Genomic DNA, 17,767 nt, shown 5'->3' with positions numbered 1-17,767 from the left:
ATCTGAGGGTCCAGCGACCCCTTCATCTCCTTGTCTTGGCATCCTGGGCGTGCTGGTCCTGGGTCCTGGATCCTGGTTCCGAGGTCTGGTCACTAGTCAATCATACCTCAGGAACGCGATGTCTCCCCTCGCCCTGGCCTCCCTTAACTTCGGCATCAACTCCCTTCTCTTCCTCACGTACTCGATGTAATCTTCATTTATATAAATAATAGATCCTTCTTTGCTTGTTGCAATATTTGTGTCTTATCTTTCTCTTTCATCAACTTCACCAATACCACGCTCGGACCACGATCCGAAGGTTTCCCGACTCTGTGAGCCCGCTCCATCTCAATTTCTTGATGAATTTGCTGATTATTTTTCAGAATCTCCTTCACTTTGCATTCCGCTTCTGACCAGCTTTCTCCAGCTGTCTCCTTGATTCCCTCAAAAATCAAGTTTTTTCGCTTGGACTGTACTTCCAATTGCTCCATTTTGTCCGTTATAGTTATTAAACTCTCACACGTTTTGTAGACGTCATCCCTCGTCTCCTTGGTATGTATTTTCTGTTCACCTGGGTAAACTGCAAACTGCTTCATTTTGAAGCAAAAGCTTTTTAGCGGGCACATTAGACAAAATCATGGGGAGACAAAAAAACTGGAAATACAAGAGGTCATCTCACCATTTCTGAATTACTGGTGGCAAGTCCCAAGAAAAGGCCAGACTGCTGATGTCGTCCCTCTGCTGGGTTCGTCGCCATCAAGCCTATAAGGAACACACTTTAACAATTTTGTTTACCCTCAATTTATGAAACAGGCCATGCAAATTTGACTTGAAATTCTCAGGACACCATTCCTTAACGTGAAGTTACTGATGATTGTTGAAGTCATTAAATCCTGGCATTGTTTCCACAGTCAGTGAAACCTGATATTTTGCATATGATCTTAATTTAAACAAAAGGCTTTTCAGACCGTTAATGAAGACTGGCAGCTGATGGTTTGTTTGGACTTCAATCTAAACGGAGGCTCCATCTCACACAGACATGGCAGAAAAACTATACTCACGTACCAACCTAAAAAAGGTTTGTCCACTACAACAAAGAAATCCGTGTCAAAGACCAGTGTCCTCTAAACATTAGTGAACGTGTTGGGTGTTTAAAACAAGAAGCATGATTAAGTCAATCTAGTCCAGATATATTAGATATGTAACACTTCCCATAACGCTGTCAGTCAGACTACAGAGCCAACGGGGGATAGGTGGCTAGTTACCGCCAAAATCTCATAGATGCAAGTTTTAACAAATTATATCGTTAAAATGAACATACTAAACCAAAATAATAGGGTATCGGAAGGCTGACCACATAATCAGAGGACCCATGGCTGGTTTGTCTTCAGCCCGAAAGGCTTCTTGCTAGCAGAGCTTTGCTAACGCTTCACGCCAACACTAAACTCCCGTTAACGCCAGATAAAGTAACCTTATATCTGCATACACACAGAACGCTACACATTATATTTTAACTCCAAAAGATCTGCGGTGGATCAACCGCATCACCAGTGAGCCATGGCCGTCCATGTCCCCGTCACCAGTGAGCCATGGCCGTCCATGTCCCCATCACCAGTGAGCCATGGCCGTCCATGTCCCCATCACCAGTGAGCCATGGCCGTCCATGTCCCCATCACCAGTGCGCCATCGCTGCCCAAGCCCCCGTCGGTATCATTTGCCCATCACTAAATTTGATGCAACATTTCACAATGGCCTGGACAATTTACTTACCATCTTGATGTTTGTAGTGCGAGCCCACAAAGCTTTGGGTTTTTCCACTGGTCCACATGCCTCCATGTTCTGAGTTTATGTACTCAGGTCTTCAGGTGCACTGTATAATTATACATATGAAAAGTGTTGAAATGGCCTACTTAAAGTGTGTGTATACACACAAAGTATGGTTGACCTACTTTGAATTGTTCTAGACTTGCTGTGTTCATGAACATGTCTGTTGCAGAATCACAGACAGCAGCATGATCATCACCATCTAGGCTACCACAGTAACGGGACATAAAAAGGCATTATGAAATAATGATGTCCATAATCACAATAAATATAACCCCTAAAAACTCTATTAAGAATGATGAAATACCATTTCAAAATAATGACTTAAGTTTTAATACTTGTTGAATGATTTCACAAATTGTCTGTGCAAGTATATATTGCACAAAGAAGCATAACTCAGTCTTGGCACTCGATCTTTTAGAGATGTGCAGCAACAACAAATAAAACAGACACTGGATTAGAACTGTTTACATTAGGAAAGCTGAAGTGTTAGTAAGAGCTGACAGTTATTGCAGTCCAACAGACAAGCACACAGAGCTTGAACATGTGTTTATGTTCCTATGTTGTTTTATTCTTGTTATTGATATTATTTATTTTAGTTCTTATCTTGTCCTTGTACTTTGGTCAACCAGAAGTTGTTTTTAAAGTGTTATATAAATAATTTTTGATTCAAACCCCAAAGTGCTGTACAAAAGTCAGTGGTGTTAACCACTGAGCTATGTCACCTGTTTAATATGCAGACATTTAGAACTTTTACTGGTTTCTACTATTGTTTAATGCAGATAAGGGGGTGCTTGGTTTGATGCAAGGCATCTCCCTGCTAAGGGCCCTAACAGGGAATCGAAACCCAACCTGCCTTACCAAATACAGTGGTGTTAGTCACTAATCAACCTAGGCTGCATGTCTTTGGACTGTGGGAGGAAGCCAGAGTACCTGGAGAGAACTCACACAGGCACAGGGAGAACATGCAAACTCTGCACAGAAAGGCCCCGCGTTGGCCCGGGCTCAAACCCCGAACTTTCTTGCTGTGAGGCCACAGTGCTAGCCGCTGTGCTGCCAAATTTAGAAAATGAGGAAATGTGTTAGAATTGTAGAAAATACAATCAAATGCAGAAAAGGGCATGAGGTACAGAAACACAACCAAACACAGAAAACCAAACCAGTTGAGGAGACACAGATCAGCTTTTCCCCCTTTAAAATCACTAAATCAAATCTTTTGTGCTTGCATCATAGATTAATGAGCTCAGATCAGGCTGCCTTCTCCAATAAAGTACAGTGGACTCAGGACATAAGTGACATGCTCTGCTCATTTAGCTGAATCAGTAACAGCGGCTCAGGCATGTCCTCCCTTCAAGAAACTGTTTAAAATGCTGCCCTCTGGTACAGTGTGCCAATTCTGTGTAATACGGAGCAGTCCCATTCAAATATCGCTACCGGTCTGACACCCTCTGTTGAGCTCCTTAATGCAAATTAGGCAGTCATCAAATTAAATGTGAGACTTAAAATCTGGTAATTCTGCATAATGCTCCAGATTCTTTCAAACATCAAATAAAACAATTCACTGTAATGTGGCTCACAATTAACAAAGTTCCCCTGCCCTAATGGTGGTGAATTTAGGTCAGGGAGATGGATACATGTGTTCTGTTAAGTGGATCTTTTAGGGATTCAATGGAATTGGAGAATAAACAATAATCCTTGTCCCAAACAATATCTGTTCAATTAAAACAAAATGCAAAGATTTTTTTAATGCCAAAAAAAGATAATATTTAGACAACTTTTCTGAATTTCAGCTTTTAGTTACCACTTTAATCTGACTTTGCCCTTTCATCTGCAAAGATGTCAGTGTTAGGAAAAACTTGTAACCTGGATTTAGAAGCAATATTGTCTAACTGCAGACCATTTTATTCACTGAGAGAAATTTCCTCCTTCATTCAGTACAAGTGTCGCAGGAGGTGCATGCAAGATGCTTTGTGCGCCACTGCAACGTGCACTAAATCTGACCGTCACAGAACCAGATATCTTAGAATGATTGACCAGTCAATCACACTGAAAACTGGCCATTTCCAATCTGCGCTGATCTCTACATGGAATATTTTTCTCCACTTAATGTCTCATGTATAAAGACTAACACTCCTCAGTGTTTATATGAATTAAAACTAAATATAATTTGTGAGCAGCACAGGCGCTAGCAGGTGATTTTGCTACCTTTTCAGGATTTATGCTAAACTAAGCTAACAACATGCTGGCTCTAGCTCCTACTCAACAAAACAGTAGCATTAATCATCTCACGCTTGGCAAGAAAGTTAATAAGCATGTTTTCCAAAATGTCACACTAGCCTTTAAAAGTGTTCAATCTGCACCCCCCTCCCCCATCTGACTTTCAGAAAGTCACATCTCACTATGGTCATGTCTTGTTAGTTCTTGAGAAGAGACCAACTCGGAGCCAATTTAGCCAAACTTAATGTTTCAATGGACAGAATAGTCTTTTATTTGGATAAAGTTTGCCAAGCAACTTGACAAGGATAAAAAGGCAAGTTTGACAAATACAAGACTTGATATATCAATGAGAAGCATCAGGCAAAGTCATGATGAGTCGCACCGATAGCCATAATACTAAATCAAACTGTGGATCCATACAGACACAAGTCACTTAAAGGGCCATAAAAAGTTCATTAACTTTTTTTTTTCAAGTTCACATCTTTATGTCTTAGCAAAGTAGAAATATAACAAGTCCTCTTATTCTAGGTAAAGTTTTATGAAGGTGTAGCTCTGAGATTAGCTGGGCTTAAGGGATGCTCTGATTGGAATATGAAAAATAAGCAATGTTAATAAGTAAACTGGAAAAATTATATTCTAAGTTGCTCGTACTCCATGTATTTTTATAGTCCGTCTCCAAACCTAAACAGAAAATTTTAATTATTTTAGGCAATATGTGGGGAGTCTTAACATTCAATTTGAATACCAGGATACACTAATTTGCTATTTAGCCAAATTCCAGTTTGTTAATTAGGTTTCTTTTAATTGGACCGGAGCATCCCCATTAGTTCCACAACTAACAAACAGAGGTGATGTCTGAATGCTTTACTGATCTTGGCAATAAGGTGTGAACACAGTAGCATCAGGATCAGTCAGAGCTTGGTCATGGGTATGTGAAGGCTATTCCATGGGCCCATCCATAATTCCTCCTCATCAGACTGTGTTCTGTCACTTGGGCACTCCAAGGGCTCCCTCATAACAAGTCCATAGTCATTATTATCATTAGTGCTATCCACCTTTGACTCTCTCTCTCCTTCTTTCAAGTCATCTCTCTCTGCTGTGCTCTGAGCCTGCTCCGTGCCGCCCTGCGCCACTGAGAGCAGGTTTGATTTAGACGCTACACATTCAGGGCCCGTGTTGCTGGTTCTGCTTGAGCCTAAAGAAATGCTGGATTGTCGAGTGCTAAACACATTCAGCGTTTTATTGCTGTTAGTGTTGGAAAAAGCACAAGGGGCCGTGGCAGAGGCGGCCATTCCTGAACTTTGGAAGGTGCGCAGGGTGTTGCACCCACTGTCTGCTGCTGTTCTGGGGTGGCTCAGGGGTACACTTTCCTCAAATGTGGCAGCCATTTTGTCCAGTTTTTTAAAGTGCTTGGCCAGCCGGGAGCTGAAGACAGGGGAGGTGGGTTTGAGGTTGTTGCTTGTGGTGGTGACCGCAGCGGTGGTAGTGGTGTGTGTGGGACCTGTGGCATTTCCTGAACGTCGGGTGCGGATGATGGAACCATTCTGGGCCACGCAGATACTGCCGTTAACGTTGGCGTGACTGTTGAAGGTGGAGAATAAGCGGCTACGTTGGGTTTCCGGCATGCTGTCTTCACCAGTGGAGCTGGTCTCATACTCTCGGTCCAACACCAACTTGATTCGACGTTTTCTGCTGCAGTGCTGGAAAATCACACAAATAATAGAGCATTAAACTACTGACACTTTAGAGGTTTTGTCAGTGCTGAATCACGTTTCACTTGTTCAGACAACACAAAAAAGTCCTCACATAGTGGTTGCATGCTGCAGTTTGACACACGATCAGTGCTGCATCTCAAAAATAAATACAGTATGCACAGCTGAAACTAATACTGTATCAGGATTCAGCAGTCTGAGTTAAAGGGAAAGGTTGGTCATTTTCTCCATACAGAGACTAAAATTTGTGTCTACTCGCAGTTAGTGTCTCAGTCCTTAGCTTATTCGTCTGCTGTAGACCGCTGTTGTTTAGAAACGATTATAAACAACAGTGAAGCACGATGCTGCACTGTGTGACATGTTTCTTCATTAGCAAACACCAGAGCCGAACATGAGGAGCTAGCAGAAAGTAAACAAAACAGAGAGATCCCTCAAACTCTTGTGCATGCGCAGTTGTCTCTGACTTGTGCTAACTTCAGGAAATTATGACCTCTTGGAGCCTTTGGGGCAACAGTCAGGTCTGGGTTTTTGTAATGAAAAAACGTGTCATCTGGTGCAGTGGTGTGTTTCTCTGATGTGTTTTTAATCATTTTTGAACAACAGCGGAGATCAGTTACACAAGCTAACAAGCTAATCCAGGACTGACAGCTGACAGACATTAACCATGAGTAGAGGCGATGCATTGTCAGTTTTAGTCTCTGTATGGAAAATACAAAAAAAAAAATATTAACATAAAAAAGGACTGGCCTAATTCTTCAAGATCAAGTTGAGGAATAAAGCTGAACCTATCCTTTAACCCCAGGTTTCACTGTGACCTATTCTGGTTAGAAGTTTGGAGCCTGTATCACCTGTAGCCACATTGGACAGTGACAGCAGGGGCATGAACCTAAACTACTAGAGATCAGCAGAATGAACATTTTCAACTAAATGTTCTGTCATTTGTGGCTATTTTCATTTATTTCCTAACTTTTAATGTTTTGTACTGTAATATATTGACAGAGGTACACAAACTGTAGGTGCAACAGTGTTTACTCTGCAATTCCAAGCAAATGTTTGGATCATGTGGTGCTAAAACTGATCATTACAGAAAGCTTTGCGCAAATGCTTTTAAAACATACATTATATTAATCACCACATTGGATTCATGACACAAAGCACTATGTAACAGTAAATACTTCTCCTTAGATCAGACCTGCACTGCTGCGTGCACATGCACACACTTAAGAAGAATAAAACTGTAATTGTGAAACCAGCTCTGACTTGGTATTATACAACATTACTCTGTTTAACCTTGATAATATGTAAGAGAAAATGTTCACTATTACAAAGAAAACATCTTTTTCCCCTGCAGATAGCAGGTACGGGAAGAGCTGACTGATCTATGACGCATGAAAAAAAGCTTGAGCGACTGCTATGTGTAACAAAGACAGGTCAGTGAATAATCTTTGAGCTGCAGCAGAGAAATAAGCATCTGGGAGTAGAGCGTTCACAAAAGGAAGATGAGACAAGTCAGCATAGGAGAACAGGATGAAGTAAACCACTGGACCACTTCAAGAGTAACAGAGCGATTATAAAGGAAGATGAGATAGACAAGGCGTAAGAGGAGATAAGATGACTGGAAATAGGGGATTAGAGAAAGGAGTTAGAAACACCGACAGAGAAACTGTGTGAGGGCAGAAGAGGACGTGCGGGCAATTTAAACTCCTGTGAACATAAATCACACCACACAAGGAAAAATGTGAGATTTCAGTCCTAAACCTCACACAGGTAATGACTGCACACCCAATCCAGGCATTTTCACCAAGGTCTTACTTTGTGGTAAAGAACTTATTATTAGGAGGTGGGCTATGGCCTCATCCGTTTTTGTCTTTTTCCAAGTGTCTGTCCCCGCCGTGACCTCTGCTCATCTGCTCCCCCTCTGAGTCCTCGACGATGGGCGATAAGTCCTTCGAGCTGTCAGTCACTCCTGAGATGATGTCTGCTTCTGACTCCTCCTCTTCCTCACTCTCTTCTGTCATTTTACGAGAGTGTCTAGACATTTTGGGCCTAGAACTCAAGACTCTAGAACCTGAATATCTAGAATTTTTAGAGTCGTCGCCGCTGCGTCTGTTTATGGATCGGCTGCTCCTTTCTTGCTGTCTGTTCGCGCTCTCTCTCTTTACATTGGCACTACCACTGTTCCTACTAGAACTATTACTAACACTACTTCCTGTGTGTTTTCTGCTGGACTCTGTGTCTTCATCCTCACTCTCTAACCCTGACTCCCTCTTTGACTCCTCATCCTGACTTCCACTCTCTGACTCCCTGTCTGTTTCTGAGTCATTTTTTTCCGTTTCTGTGTCAGATTCATGTTTGGCCCTAACAGTTGAGGTAGAGCTACCTGTTTCAGACAAATTAATCTCTGACAGAGATTCCTTGCTGTCACTTCCTGTTTCTGAATCACTGTCATGAACTTTTTTCCCTCTCTTCCACCATCCCTCAGAGGAACTATCCTCCTCTCTTGACTCGCACCTTCTTCTGTCCTCTCCTCGGGCTCTCTCAGACACTGATGCAGAAATACTCATATCTCCTATGGAGCCATAAATCTTCCTGCTATTCTCCTCTCCTCTGTCCCAGCTCTTTCCATTGCTCCACTGTTTGTCTCCCACTCTGGCGGGTCCCTGGAGCCTTCTGGCAAGGGAGATAAGACTAAGGGCCTCGCTCAGCTTTTGTTTCACCGGAGGGGGTTTGCTGGCTTCAACGGACGTCTGGAAGTAACTCCCATCAATGACCATGCCGCCATCTAGGCTATAAGACCGGCCAAAGGACAAGAAGCCAGGGAGCTCTGCCCTGTGCTCTGGCCTGATGCCTTGTCCACTTTCAGCAGCATTGTTTGTCCTGCTGCTTCTGTTGTTTCTCCCCCATGTTTCCATTTCTCTACCTCCTCTTTTTGTTCCTTCATCTCTTTCTCTCCCTTTGTTTTCCCTTTCCCCTGCCTCCCTGCTCTCAAACCATTTTCCTGCTCCTTCGCCCGTTCTTTCTTCCAACCTTACTCTGCTACCATCCCCCTCTTCCATCGGTCCAATTCTGGCTTTGTTCCATGGTAGGTGGATGGCAGGAGGCTGTCCAGATGTTTTGCTCTGAGAGGACGGCGCCATACTCATTCTCATCATAGCCTTCAACCTGGCAGCTGTGCTTGAGCTCTTGGACGTTGTGTTTGTGGTCGTAGCACTCTGTGGTGGTTGTTTTTTGTCCCCCTCACTTCTGGTGGCTTCTGGGGGTTTTCTTGGGGGCAGAATAGGTGCAGGATGTGGGTGTGGTGTTAATTTGTCTCCTTGAAACTGTCTTGTCACCTGTTGTCATGATATCAGTCCAAAGTCAAATAAAAAAGGAACAAATAAGACAAGCATAATCACTGTTAATGTCAGGAGTATTATTAGGAGCACATGTTAACATTTTATCACCAGTTCTTCTGCAGGAGAGCTGCTGTGAAGAGCTTTCAATGGTATTACAGTGAAAAGTGATATAATATGAACATAGCATAGATATATCAATGTGTTCCATTTAAAAAAGATGGCACTCATAAGAATGCTTGGAGTACATCTTAAATCTTCAATAGCAGACTTCAACATTTTGGGATTACAAACATTTGTTTTCTTGCTGAAAGTTAAGCCACACTCAGATGAGATTAATACTACAAGGGGACATAAGGCATAAAATATTCTGTCTCAAATAAATGAACATGAATAAATCCACTTGAAAACCAGATGCAAGCGAGCATATTAGGCCTATCACTTTGCCACATGTAATTCATTCTAACTAATTTGAACACAATCCATATGTCACACATCCAGTCCATTCCGGTTGAGATCACAGTGATGCACTTATAAACTCTACATTTGAATTCAAGCTTATTACAGTTCAAATGTTTTTACTCCTGTACACGTTTTCGAATAAAAAAAAAGACACCCCCAAAGCTTATTACCCTAAATGCCATTATAATTATATAGAATTCTATTTTAAATGTGGTATTTTCCTTTGAAGCAGTCTGGCAGTGTATTAATGTGGTAAAAATGATAGCTTCATACTTGACAGAAACTGTAGTTTACAAAAAAATAAAAAACATTAACTCAAGGTTGAAAGCTCCAGAAAGATTAGCAAGTGAATCTTGAGTTGAAAATTTGTTTCATTTCCATCAGAACACTGTGAAAATGCCGTCGCCATCAGTGGCCTCCTGTGTGTGCTGTTTCTACAATGACAGTAGTTTGTGTTTACCTCTCCGTCAGACTCCTGTGGGCTGTAGTAGTAGCTCCCGTCATCATCGACCACCACTTCTCCATATTCATCATAAAGCCCGGAGGGTGAGATCAGCTTCCTGCGACTGCTGTATTGAGGAAGGTCATACCTGGACAGACAGAGAGGGATGGAGAAAAAACAAAGCAGAATGTTACAGATTAATAAGAAGCTGTACAGGGCAGAAAATACTAATGTTCACTTTTACTGCTATTCGTTTTTAAGGGTCATTTTTCCTCATAAGTGATGCAGTTGTCATTTTGGGATGTGCCATGTTATTTTACCCCAGCTTCAGCCAATGAGAAATGAAAACCTGAGAAATCTGCTTTACAAAACCAAACTGTTGCACTCGGCTAGTGCTTATCCACAGCCACTTAAAGCAGCAACACGCAGGGCCGCACTGTGGTTCACTCTGATGATAAGCAGTGTCTAATGACTCGCCTAAGCAAAGCTGCCTTAATCACAAAAGGAGCATTTTGTTGCCAGGAGACATTTTGTTAGCAGAAAATACCGCAATTGATTCTTCTCCCTATTGTCTTTGTTGCCTGTTGCTGGGAGCGCTGCCTGCCTCCATGGGCCAAAAGAACTGTGTTGTGTGTCACCGCTTGGGCTCTGTGCCCTGCAGCAAGCAACTCTGAGAGCCAGTGGGTCAAAAAACATCTTTTCAAATGCTATCCTGGAAACAATATGTCCCAGTGTGATTAAAGTAACAAATCTGCTTGAAGTCCTTTGGCATCGTTGTACAGAAAAATTGCCTCGTGTAATCACTCTGCCTACAGTCAGCGTGTGGAAGAAGCTGCCCTCCCATTACATTAAGTAGCCAAGTAATAAACAAATGGAAAGGGCACGTGGATGAAAGGTGTGTGTGTGTGGGGGGTTGGAAGAAAGAAACAGGAAAAAATAGGCAAGAAAAATAACAAGTGAACTATGAAAGAGTCAAAAGAGAAAGACCAGGCCAGTCATAAACATTACAGTTATAATCCTTCCAGTATGGCCTATGCAAGCTAATGGAATGCGTCTTAACCTTCCACTAAAATCTGCTTAGGGGCTTTCCCAGCCATTAACCTGCAAACTGAAGTACACACACAATCAAATTACCCAAAGGCTACAGTAACTCTTTGCTTACATTTGCTTCTTTCTTAGGACTGTTTTCCCTGTCTTCACTCCTCCTCCCCCTCTCGCCATTAGGGGGCACTAATGATCTGACAATCATTTCCTTGCCAGAATCACTGGAATCCCATCCAACACTTAATAGTGTGTTTTGGTAGCGTTTTGGGTGTGTGTGGACCAAACTGGACCACACTGGGTCACTAGTCTGTTTCCAGCTGCTAAATGATTGTTTAATGATAATCAGTGTCTGGATGTTTGAGCACACTCACACCGTAAAGAGGCCAACACCTGACAAAGAGGACTACTATTCTATGCTTTAAAAGTCTTAAAAACTGACAGAAAAACCCAATTCTGATGCTAAATATATATATAAAGCACATTTTAAATTTTATTGCTGGCAGTATTACTGCAGTGTTCATATTAAAAGTTCTGTTTCAACATATGAAAATTAAAAATGTTTTTCCTATTTTTCACAAACATAAGATAGACCTTCATTAGTCCCATGACAGGGAAATTCACACCATTAGAGCAGCAAAGAGGCACTCAGTAACAGACAAGGTATTATAAATATAAATATAAACTGTAGCTATAATAACAAATAAAAAGGTAAGACATATTGCAAACTGGTATGCTGTGTAATCCCTTATTGCTCAGTGGCATGTATGGGTTGAGTATTTTACTGGTGACTAGAGGGCAACATGAATTTGGCTTTTTTTAAAGACAGGCATCAAAACATCAGCCCTGTATAACAAATATTTATTTTCTGCATCTGTACAAATCCGATCAGAATGCTGCCAATGGCAGATGGCTACATTCCTACATGCAGAGAATATCCCATTTTTATTTCATCTTTTGACGACAGATGAAGGGAAGGGTCAAAAGGTTATGAAGCATCCTTCCAAGTGGATTACTATATTGTAGTTATGGAAGTAACTAATGGAATAGCTATTGTGTATTTCCCAAAAGCAAATCTCAGGCATAAAAATGTTGCTATGTCTTATGAGGCTTTCATTTACACCTCAAACAAATAAAGTGATTAGATCTGAGTCCCACAGAGTCATGGAGTCTGATTTCCTGCTCCTGTGTACATCCAGAGTACAGAGACATGAGTTTGTGAATGTTGGTCTCTAAGCCATCAGCATCTGGCTCATTGTCTGCTTCCACGGCCGGCTGCCTGATTAGCTGCTGCAGTACCGCAATGCTGGGAAGAGAATGAGCTGTGTGTGTTCACGTGTGTGCGTGTGTGTGAAGCAAGAACAAGCAAAAGAGCATTTCTGAGAGAGTACATGAAAGTGAGTAAGCAAGTGCACGAATGTGTTGCCATGAGAGAATTCGTGTCTGCTACTGTGTATTTATGTGCAAGTGTGGGTGGGTATATAAAACCAAGTTCCTAGGAGTCTGCAACTAAAATGACATCACAGATGGTACGCTGGTTCCAGAATAACACACACACACACTTGGGAGGGATGCCATAAGTCTTTAGAGGCCTTGTTCCTAAACAAAACCTCTAATGTGTCTGGTTATGTGTGTTCTATATATTGCAAAGTCTGTACAGTATTTTGTGCTTGGTATTGGTGGGTACCTCTTGAATTTAGGAGGCTAACATGATTTTGCGTCATTGGCTTCGACCTTTAAACTAATACAGATTCTTAAAAGTGCTCAGAAAAATTATCTACATTGAAAACTGGACAGCTTCATCTGCTGAGGAAGATTCTGTGATACCACTGAAAGCTCAAAAACAGCCACTAAGTGGGCCTTGTTTGTTTGTCAGCCGCTGTTTGGTCAAGTGGAACCTTCAGTCTCTATATCTCAGCCTCTATAAACAAGAAGTGCTGAACAACTGCATGGCTCCATTTGCTGAGGAAGATTGTGAAAGCTCCAGAACGGCTACTGAGCGGCCCTTGGGGTGATACTCTTTTGTCAACTTGATCTGAATTTAGCAAAAGTTGAAGAGTAGAAATAGTGGCAAATAAACCTCTGTTAAGATTACAGACAAGTAAATATGTACATACAACCAATATACAACACATACATGCAACAGAGAGACGTACTAACCCGTGATCATAGTTGTAATAATCCTGTGGGTAGTAGTCCTGGCCGGGGTCGATGCCAGATTCCATTGATAACTCCTGTGGGATTGACAAAGCATTATTAGCACCTAGGACACACACACACACACACAAACATTATACACACAAGACACATATGCATTGCACACACTCATGTCTACATATTTAAATACATCCCTTAGCTCAGTTAACTTTCACTGTAAATTGTAACAAGTTTACTTAAAAAATAAGGAAACATTACCTTGAGAAAAATAAGAAACATAACTGTCAAGTTCTGTAAAATGAATTTAGAATGAACGTGGATTGAGTAAGATGTAGTTATTTAAGTTTTAAAAATATGGCACTAACTCAGTTAAATTAACTTAGAAACAAGTTAAAAACTTAAAGATATTAAGTTGACTGAACTAAGTCATTGAACAATTGCTGCAGATACGTTTATTTTCCTTTTACAATTGAAGAGTGTTTATTTCACATGAAGAAATAACAGCTACAGCTGCTGGAGCACTTTGGACCAGAGTCAGTACAAACAACATGCAAGGCTACCACAAGCAGCTTTGTGGAATTCCAAGTGTACGGACTAAATTCAAAGCTAACCTGCTTTTACACTCATGAAAAGAAACAACCATAACTTAAGATTATACACACATGAATGGACTATTCAGAATACAAAAAACAAGAGAAACACCCCTAAAAGTGACATTTCCCCTGCTTATTTTGTTTAAGTTAATCAAATTCAAATACATTGAGTGAGTCAGCTTTTCTGGCCCCAAATTGCAATTACCTTATTTAAAATGGGCGTTGACATCAAGCTTAAAAAATTTAGGTCCACTAATTATTTTTTATTAAATCCAGTGTTTCATTTACAGTGTTGCGTGCACTTCTACACAAAACTGTGGGTTTACCTCCACGTGACAGATGACTCACAGCACTCAGGCAGAAAAACACACATTTGGAGTAAATAAGTGTTTAGAGAGAGAGAGAGAGAGAGACAGAGTACCTCTGGCCTGAGCAGAGAAGGTCGCAAAAGTTGTTGTGTCTGCCAGAGGGAAGGAAAATCAGCGAATGACAAGGCAAATTATGAAGTTAGACGCTCTGCCCCAAAATGGTTTACATCTATTTTGGAAGCATAAAATCAATACCTGATGTTCCTCATTCAACATCCTTCAATAAAGGAGCCAGTCTGTGTATCTGACTTCATTTGGTGTTGTCAATCAGTTTTGTAGAAGCATTATTACTTTTTTCTTTCCAAGAGCCATTATTACTTTGGAACTCTAGTTCATCTCAAATCAAACTATTTACAAGTTTAAAAATGTATATACTGTCCAAATGATATCTGGCAATCAAATGCAACTGTCTGGAGGATGGATTATCAGTATTATCGCTTGTGGTGCATATTAAACAAGGAACATCTGGTTATATTTGTTTTCCATTTTGTCTGGTTTGCATGTGCTGTTTTGGAGTACTAATAGTAATAATAATATCTAAAAGCCAAGTTTTAATTTTAACCATTAAATCAACTTCATGGTGTTATAAAATGTTTTAGACTTGGGAGACAGGCAGCAGATACAATAAATTGTAAATATAAGACACTGATTACATTAAACAGAACAAAGAAGGAAGATGGAAAATAAAGGTGGAAACTACTTAAAATCAGAGGAAATGAAAATGAACACCACAAAGGCAAATTTATAGCATGCACACAGAGAAAGACATTTACCTCATGTTGTCCATATCCACGCCTGAAAAATGTGGAGAGAAACAGAAAGACCATAAACATTACCAAGAAAACCTGTCATTAAAGATAATTCACCAAGTAGGTGTGTGTTTAAAATACATGTCAGCACTACTGCTCCACATTTCCTTTACTGCAGAGGAAATAGGGTGGATTAATCAAAATCCAAATGGAAGTGGCCCGCCAGAAACATTTCACATTTTGTTGAAATTAAACCCAGCTTCCAAGAAGAAAGCTAGGAGATGATTTGTGTATGAGACTGTTCGTGTTGAGAGAAAGGGAGGGAGGGCTAAACAAAGAAACAGATACAGAAACTAAAGGAAAAACTAAATAGAATGGAGCTGAGAAACAACAGTATGCCATTGTGGTTTTTCCAGTTATTTACCGTTAATTTATTCTGGCAAATATTCTATACAACCTCAAAAATATATAATACTCTCACCTCCTGGACAACCCACCTGAGCTCATCCTACTGTTGAGGAAACAAATGAGTTATGTCACTATTAGCCACAACAATAATAAAACCACATTTCAGTTACTGTGTGATTTGTGACTAGTGTAATAGGTGGGATGCTTTATTCATGAGCACAGGACTATTATCACAATAAGGAGAAATGAACAGAACACATGCGTGTATAATGTGAAATCTGTGAATGTAAACAAGAGTCTGGTAACCTGCTGCTTCTCAACAAGCAGTTCAAGTTAAGCAGCGCTTTGCGAAAAACCCTGACTAATGTGGTGAAGCCACACCAGCTGGTCAGCATAGAAACATTTCATTCTATGAGACACTCCCTGCTGACTCAAATCAAACTTTTGTGTCCTCTTGTTTGTGAATGCAGGTGTACGGTAGCAAGCCAAGTTAACTGGCAATAACTGTCCAATAATTGTTAGGAATAGGGTTAATAAGTAAAATCTAATATTACATCACTACATTGAAATTTATTTATTTATTCACAGATAGTTTTGGAAAACATTTGCTTTCTTGCCAAAGCATTACATGATGATTGCAGGTTAATCATGGAACCAGAGCTGGCAGGCTAGCAAAAAGATTAGTTTAGCAGCATGAAGATGGAATTAGGAAAAACATCTAGCTTGTTATAACTTGTTTTATCCATGCAAAAAACGGAAGTACAAACACAACAGGTTTTACAGGCAACCAGCCACTAGTTGCCACTGACCAACAGTTTCTCCCATTGTTTCCACTCTTTAGGATAAACTAAGTTAATTGTCTGGCTGGCTCCAGCTTTATAGAGAATGTGAAGCTTACATCACCAAAAAAAAAAAAAATACATTCAACAGAATGTGAGGTACCTTCACCTAGTGTACAGACAAAAAGCAGCATCTTCAGTATCTTTTCATCCAGCACCAGGCAAGGAAAGTTTGACATTTCCCACAAAATAAACTGTTCATTTAACACCGTTTCCTCTTGCCTGACAGCAGTAAAACAAATACTTGCAATGTCAACATACATAATTCATTTCACCACATATCAGGTTGGGCACACCCACTAGCGAAGCTGGTGACAGTATGAACAAATATCTTAACATTGCTTACAATACTGTGAAATTAATAGTGTTGTGGGGGGGGGGAAACTTTAAACACAGGCAAAGAGAGTAACAAGAACAGAGAGACAGTAAGACAGAGAACTCAAAGAAACTTGAGGGAGAACTGACAGAAAAATAACACCAGAATTTGAAAAAAGGTGGGGGAGAGAGCTAAAAGGACATAAACAAACTAACAAAAACAGCCTAAAACTGATTTGTCCATGCATCTTAACTATGTTGCCAGCAGGAGCCACTGTCATGTGAAACCAAGGTAATGAGCTGGCAAAATGAAGATGCATCACAGAACAACAAACAGTGACCTGCAGAGGACACATCCGATTGTCCTTTCTGTTATTAGACTGTGAACACATACACACATTATTAAACCGTTTGAGCATTTCATTGACTAAATTCAGAAGCGATTACAATTAAATGCGCATAGACATACCTTTCCAGGAGAAACTGTAGCCTTTCATTCATTATCAAAATGTAGATTGGAATGAATGTGTGCATCAAAAAAGAAAATTATCTGGTTAAAGATGTGTAAGGAAAGATGGCCAAATGCACTGACAGGCATGAGTGGATGAATAGGTAAAGGCTGAATGACTAAATTAACTACTACAGGTTAGAATTAAGGGTTTTTTTCATCATCACTATGTATGCAAATGTGTGTATACTCTCCAGATGATATCTGCCAGCAGTATGTGCATAGTGCGATCTGTGTTTGCATGTGTGCCAGTGTGTGATAAGTCTATCTCTGTCCCTGTTGTGCTGACAGACACATAATGACAGACGAAAACACACAGACAGCTCTGAGCTCTGTCACACACACTTACACAAACATACATCTGAAATGATTGACTCCCAATCTTTTGTCCTCTCCACCTTGTCTTGCAGTGTATGAGGGACAGGAGAGAAATATTATTAAAGAACAGGCTCAGACTATCATGCCCAATAACACTCTTCTCCTCCTCAATTTTTTGTCTCTCCGTTGTGTTTCCGAGCTACTAGAGCTCCCTCACCCTTTGCGCACTGTCACTTCTGCACTCATTTGTCACTAGCTTTTCTTCCTTCCCTTTTCTCTCTGTCCATTTCTCTACATCCATTACTCTCTCCTTGTTTTGTAGCTTCTCACATTGTGGTTGCATGTTTCATAGAAAATAAAATAATAACCAGGCCTCCTTTCTCCATTTTCCAAAAGAAAGCTATTCAAGAAACAAACAGGAAATGTACATAATGCACGGATTACACATGAAATCTGTAATGACGGCAACAATAAATCAAAGCCAGTCTGATACTTGGCTGCTT

At 40.6% G+C, this 17,767-nt stretch overlaps 1 protein-coding gene and 1 long non-coding RNA gene across 2 annotated transcripts in view; one reads left to right on the top strand and one right to left on the bottom strand.

Moving 5' to 3' along the window:
- Positions 1-10,072, top strand: part of LOC109962901 (uncharacterized) — a 15,877-nt gene extending 5,805 nt beyond the window's left edge. The window contains exon 5 of the long non-coding RNA XR_002275329.1: positions 9,998-10,072. This is a non-coding gene — a long non-coding RNA (uncharacterized LOC109962901). The remainder of the gene's footprint in view (positions 1-9,997) is intronic.
- LOC109962900 (protocadherin-15-like) overlaps positions 5,633-17,767 on the bottom strand; it is a 153,740-nt gene continuing 141,605 nt past the window's right edge. Inside the window, exons 36-41 of the mRNA XM_020605022.1 lie at positions 14,901-14,922; positions 14,181-14,219; positions 13,170-13,243; positions 9,987-10,116; positions 7,545-9,064; positions 5,633-5,720 (exon numbers count right to left, since the gene is read on the bottom strand). Coding sequence (XP_020460678.1) covers positions 7,586-9,064; positions 9,987-10,116; positions 13,170-13,243; positions 14,181-14,219; positions 14,901-14,922 — 1,744 coding nt within the window. The 3' untranslated portion in view covers positions 5,633-5,720; positions 7,545-7,585. The remainder of the gene's footprint in view (positions 5,721-7,544; positions 9,065-9,986; positions 10,117-13,169; positions 13,244-14,180; positions 14,220-14,900; positions 14,923-17,767) is intronic.

Source organism: Monopterus albus, unplaced genomic scaffold (assembly GCF_001952655.1).
Source record: "Monopterus albus unplaced genomic scaffold, M_albus_1.0 scaffold69.1, whole genome shotgun sequence".
In the NCBI taxonomy this organism is placed as follows: Eukaryota; Metazoa; Chordata; class Actinopteri; order Synbranchiformes; family Synbranchidae; genus Monopterus; species Monopterus albus.
This window is presented reverse-complemented; position numbering and strand designations above follow the sequence as displayed.